At 41.6% G+C, this 6,203-nt stretch overlaps 1 protein-coding gene across 1 annotated transcript in view; it reads left to right on the forward strand.

Annotated features, from left to right (window-relative positions):
* The window catches only part of LOC105997493 (leucine-rich repeat-containing protein 37A3-like), a 27,758-nt gene that overhangs the window by 6,227 nt on the left and 15,328 nt on the right, over positions 1–6,203 (forward strand). The window contains 3 exon segments of the mRNA XM_013031929.1: positions 2,101–2,172; positions 3,917–4,035; positions 6,147–6,190. Coding sequence (XP_012887383.1) covers positions 2,101–2,172; positions 3,917–4,035; positions 6,147–6,190 — 235 coding nt within the window.

The following is a 6,203-nucleotide window of genomic DNA, read 5'->3' on the forward strand; positions in this document are numbered from 1 at the left end:
TTTTTTTTTGGTCGGTCGTGGGGCTTGAACTCTGGGCCTCGGCACTGTCCTTCAGCTCTTCAGCTCAAGGCGAGCGCTCTACCACTTGAGCTACAGCGCCACTTCCGGTTTTCTGGTGGTTTATTGGAGATAGGAGTCTCACGGCCTCTCCTGCCCCGGATGGCTTTGAACCGCGATCCTCAGATCTCAGCCTCCTGAGTATCTAGGATTACAGGCGTGAGCCACCAGCGCCCGGCTCATAAAAATGTTTTCTTAAAAATGCACAGCCTAGTGCTGAGCATGTGGTTTAGTGGCAGAGTGCTTGCCTAGCATGCATAAAGCCCTCAGCTCAATTCCTCAGTACCACATAAACAGAAAAAGCTGGAAGTGGTGCTATGGCTCAAGTGGCAATGCTAGCCTTGAGCAAAAGAAGTGCAGGAACAGTGCTCAGGCCCTGAGTTCAAGCCCCAGGACTGGCAAAAAGAAAAAAGAAAAAGTACAGCCTGGCCAGGCACAGGCTGAGATCTCAGGAGGCTGAGATCTGAGGATCCCAATTTCAAGCCTACTGGGGCAGGAAAGTCCAGGAGACTCTTTATCTCTAATTAACCACCAGAAAACTAGAAGTGGTTCAAGTGGTAGAGCACTAGCCTTGAGAAAATGTATCTCAGGGACAGCAGCAGGCCCTGGATTCAGCCCCAGCACGCAAATGCCCGTGCACGCATCTCCACCTATAGGACACAACCAGAAGGGCAAGTGTAACTCTAGTGGTAGAGCAACAGCGCTGAGCAAAGAAACTAAGGGACAGCATCCAAGGCCTAAGTTCAAACCTCAGCATTGGCACAAAAAAAAAAAGTGTGTTTCAACTCATTTTTATGCTTTGTCCATGAGGTCCAAAGATCCATTCTTCATTAAGCTTATGAATGTTTCCATTAATCAGGCTCCTACCATAATGAGCTATTTTCAAGTTAATTTGTTCAAAAATAGAAGAGAGTATCAAGTGATTTGCATGACACAAAAAAATAATTCTTTGAATTATCAACCCTGCTAGGTTCTAAGGTGATGACTAGTTTTTGTCATTGTCGTTGTTTGTTTTTCCCCAATCCTGGGGCTTGAACTCAGTGCTTGGGCACTGTCTCCTCTGAGCTTCTTTTGCTCAAGGCTAGCACTCTACCACTTGAGCCACAGTACCACTTGTGGCTTTTTCTGTTTGTGTGGTACTGAGGAATGGAACCCAGGGCTTCATGCATGCTAGGCAAGGACTATCACTAAGCCACATTCCCAGCACATGATGCCTAGTTTTCTACTGACTCTTTGTGGCCTTTCTGCCACCTGGGCTCTCAAACCTCCAAACATGGTTGGAAGGAAACAAATAAGAAAACTCTCCATGAAATCATCCCTTTGCTTCTCCTACCATGAAATGCATTGCAAGCTATTTATATCACACTACCGTGTATATCATCATTCACCAATAAAAAAGGAGATAAATTGGCTGTGTCTAGATTGGAGCAAACAAAGATGAGTAAGGCAGGGATCTACCCTCTAAGAACTCATGGGCTTAAAAGGTCAAGCAACAGTGCAGCAGAAGTGCAGAAAAGGTGTACTGCCAGCAAAGAGCTCAATGTGGACGTATGGTTCTAGTCATAGGGCATAAGCTTCTAAGAGAAAAAGCCTAGCAACAGTGCAAGGCCCTGTGTTCAAGCCCTAGTACAGCCCTATAGGCTATACATATAACAGATATGCAATGACTATCTTACACATTGTATATAAATATACATTATATATAAATGTATAGAACCTTACAGTATATATTATATACAGAGCTTACAACCTTGAGCTTAATTTGATGAGAATACAAAATATTACCTGTTCGTTGTCCTACTCTCTTGAAAGATTATCCAAAATCCATCAGTATCTATAATTACATGTTTCATTGATCAGATGATCATGATGAATAGGTGTAACTGTTACTTACTTGATAAAGAAAGTTAAAATCCAAAGCTTTATAATTTAGAAATAATTATTATGTGTTCAATATTATATGTGTTAAAGTCTACTATTTAATCATCCTCATTAGATATCTAATAGATTCTGAGTATAATATTTTCCTCTTTCTTTTTCTAGAGATTTGTCCTGCAATAAAATACAGTCAATTGAAAGACGGACATTTGAATCATTGCCTTTCCTGAAGTTCGTGTAAGTTGCAAATAGAGCTTCATTATCTCAGGCTGGGAATGCGGCTCAGTGCTAGAGTGCTTGACTAGCATGCATGAATCCCAGGGTTCGATTCCTCAGTACCACATAAACAGTAAAAGCAGAAGTGGTGCAGTGGCTCAAGTGGTAGAGTGCTAAGGCCGTGAGTTCAAGCCCCAAGGCTTGCCCCCCCCAAAAAATGTCATTATTTCACATATATCAGCTCCTTTTGAAATAGAATTAAATTTTGCTAGTGAAAATTTACTTTATATATAAATGAAATTCTTTTAGACTAGCAAAGATGAGTGTGAGAATCATTATAGGTCAGACAGAATCATTACAAAGCAGTTGTTCTCGCCAATGAATGGCCTGTACCCAGAAGTCATTTAGCAACTGTGGATATGCTATGTGCATGTAGTGTGCAGACATGTCTAGAGGGATGCTGATGTCCTGGTTGCATCCTACAGTGGACGGGACAAGGCTCCACAGCAAAGAACTGTGCAGCCCAAAATGACTGGACATACAAAAACCTGTTGTCCATCAATGAGGGTCACTTGACACTGCATGTGTAAATATGAAAGCAGAAATCACAAGCCAGGATGGTCCACAGGAAGATTTCTTTAAAACACAGGGAAGTAACAGACACCTCTGAGGACCAGAGTTCAAGGCCCATAACCAAGGCAAGAGAGAAAGAAAGGAAAGAAAAGAAAGAGAGGGAAGGAAGGAAGGAAGAAAAGGAAGGAAAATAGGGAGGAAGGAAGGAAGGAAGGAAGGAAAGAGAGAAAGAGAAGGAAGAAAAAATTGAGGCAGGGGATTCTGAGTTTGGGAGCTTTGCAAACTCTTCTTAGAAGTCTTCTTCCTTCCTGTGCACTCACCACCCAGAGGCCTTTGAATTGATAGGAAATGCTTCTGAGATAAACTACAAATCTAGGCCTCTTCATTCTAATCTGTTACCTCAATTTGATTCAGAACCACATCACTCCTATGCTTAACCTTCTATTGTGCCCCTCAGTCTTCCTTCCTGTTTTCAAATATTAAAGAGCAGAAGTTTACCAAAGGGTTCCTCTTCAACTGTTCAGGCCATGTTCCTCAACAGCTCTTTTCTGTACAACTGAAAAGAGTTATTGGGTGAGAAAATGCAGCAGGGGTACACATTAGCCATTATGTTGGAAATGAACTATACCACCGGTGGGTAGAGGCAGAGGGAAAAACTGGAAGAGAGTGAGGGAAGGGTCGATACTGCCCAATAAGAATGTACTCATTTCTGAGTTCTGTAATTGTAATGGAAGGACATGCCTCTCCCCTCATGGCCCAATCATTTTATGTATCTAAAGATGGAATGTGAAGGATTGACCTCAACACTATTGTTCCAGGCACAATCAGACACAGGCAAAACCCCTGGTATGCACAGACCTGCTTGATGTGCAGGGAGGGCAATCCACCTAAGCTCAGCTGTAAATATTCCATTGTGGGCCCACCCGAAAAGCACCCAACTCCCTAGTCCTAATGGATTTTTCATTAACCTCTGATTCCTTGCTCAAGCCCCTACAAACCTGATGTCAATTTACCCCCTCACAAAACCTCCAATCCCACGAGAAGGTCTGTGACCATCGCTGACAATAAACAGTCCTCGCCTGTTGGCTCAAACCAAGAAGGGGAACAATGGAGTTAATGGCGTTTCATTGGCTCTTCTACCACTCAGTAACCTCTTCTCCATTAACTTAATTCTCAACGTTTCCATTTATAGGGTCTTGCCTCACAATATGGCCAGCTGCCTCTGCTAATTTAAAAACAATATTGAGGTTATCTGCAAGACAGTCAAGCTACATTGTGACAGTGACTTGCTGACAAACAATACACACTGCCGTGAGTCTGTTTGAATTTTTACTTCTCCCTGGTGATGATTTGTAAATTAATAATTGCTTTCTTTTTATTCATTTATCCAGAGCTAATCTCTCTACATTTATGAACTGTTCCCTAGATGAAAATCCCCTTTTCAGGAGTTATTGTATAATTCAATCATTTAATTGCCCATATGTATGAGAACCAAGAGAAGGGAATGCAAGAAGAAAGGAGATTATCAAGGGCCACTTTGCATGTACTGTGGTCTCTGCTTGGTACTCTGCCTTCCAATAATAATTTTATTCAGATGGTGCAAAGTAGACTGTAAGATTCTTTAAGTCTCAAGTATTCTTTATCTCTGTGACAAGTGCAGCTAGGTTCTGCTTTGTTTTCTTAAACAGTAGAAGTGATGTTGTCTTATTTGGATCCTGTGAATTTCTAATTTTCTACCTACCAGTTGTTACCTAGCTTTCATAACCAATCAAAGGCCTCTTCCAGGTCTAGACTGTCCAACTCTGAACTTGCTTCAATGTCAAGCTTTCCTACCCACAGGATAACCCTTTGTTTTGAAGCATTTTTCCCTGTACATTACTAGATTTAACTTTCTGAGTTCCAAAACATGACAGATTTGAATATAGGTTTCCACTGGTGATGTAGGGCAAAAAGTATATAACAATCTGCTACCATGTTGCTTAGTTATCAAAACAATTTTTCATTAATGCCATTATTTCCTTCTCTATCAGTGATAGGCAAGCAAGGATTTTTTCATCTTTTATAGCTGAGGGAAATTAGTTCAGAGAAGTCAAGTACTATAGCCTCATGCTCAAGTCTTGAACCCTCGAATCTGGACTTACCAGAAGCCAAAGTTCCTCTTTTCCCACCATCTAACCTCCTTCTGTGACCTACTTCGTTACCAAGAAAAGAACATTAATTCTCCTAAGTACTGGATGGCACACTAATAAGTGTTCATGTTCTCTGATTCTTTGAATACTTCTCAAGTAACACTGGAGAGTTTGAAATGAAAAGGAGCTTTTTTGGCCCATGCTGTGATTTATGCCAATAACCACAGCTACTCAGAAGGGAGAGATAAGGGAGATCATGGTTCCAAGTAAGCCTGGGAAAACATTTAGTAAGATACCATCTCAACCTGTAAGACAACTGGGGTGGCATGTGTCTCTAATCCTAAGAGGGAAGCTATAAACTGGAGAATTGATGTTAGAGGCCAGCTTGGGAAAATAAAAAGAGAAAACCCTAACCAAACAGTAACTAAAGCAAAAAGGAGCAAGTGTGGAATTCGAGTGGCTGTAGGACTCCCAAACTGGCAAGCACAAAGTCATTAGTTCAAATCCCAGTAATGCAAAACAAAAACGTAGGATTTTCTGTTGCATATTTTAGAACAAGTCATATTTATGCAGAATTGCTATTACTCTATTGATTTCTTACTGATTGTGCATTAACATACAACCAGGATAACAGAAAATTGCTTAACATATCCCAACCCTATGTCCAAATTGTAGAGTCTACGATTAGGGAAGCAGGACATATAGAATCAGAGCTCAAGTGAAGGTACTGGGAAGGTAGGTGGGAAAGAAGAAGTCCAATTGAGGACCTGTTGTTAAAAAGGAGATGGACCTCTAGGGTAGCCTCCGCACTTGTTATCCTGAGGACCATCCTTTGTCATGGTTTCTGGTGGTAAGAAGAAAACAGCACACTCAAGAGGTGGAGAGAAGCAGTCTGTGCTGCTTCTGCAGTTATGGCCGGACAGGAAATGGGGCATGTGAATGTGGAGGGTTATGGCTCTTCTAAGAGAAGCTACGCAGAGGATGAATATTTCTTTTCCAGCCTTGGGCTGTTATTAAGTACTAGGCATTTGGGATGTCCTTTTCTAATAGAGTTCCTATATTTCACGCAAAATTTTGTACTCAGGTGTCCCGAGTAGGTAATTACTTTGTTCAGGCTTGTCTTTTTCTGTTTGCTGTTACCATTTCATGGGCTTAAGTTTGGGCTTATTTTTCCCCTCTATTGACACTCAAATCTTTGCTGACCCCTAATGTATTCCCTGGGGTTGTGAAGTGGGGGAGTGCTAAGAAGCTATCAGTCTTCCCCTATCAAAGCAGTCCCTTCCTTTCTGACAGTTGAAGAAGCATCCATAGAGAACCCAGAAGGAACATTCATGAAGGTGTTAAAATCCC

Source organism: Dipodomys ordii, unplaced genomic scaffold (genome assembly GCF_000151885.1).
Source record: "Dipodomys ordii isolate 6190 unplaced genomic scaffold, Dord_2.0 Scaffold147, whole genome shotgun sequence".
NCBI classification, from domain to species: Eukaryota; Metazoa; Chordata; class Mammalia; order Rodentia; family Heteromyidae; genus Dipodomys; species Dipodomys ordii.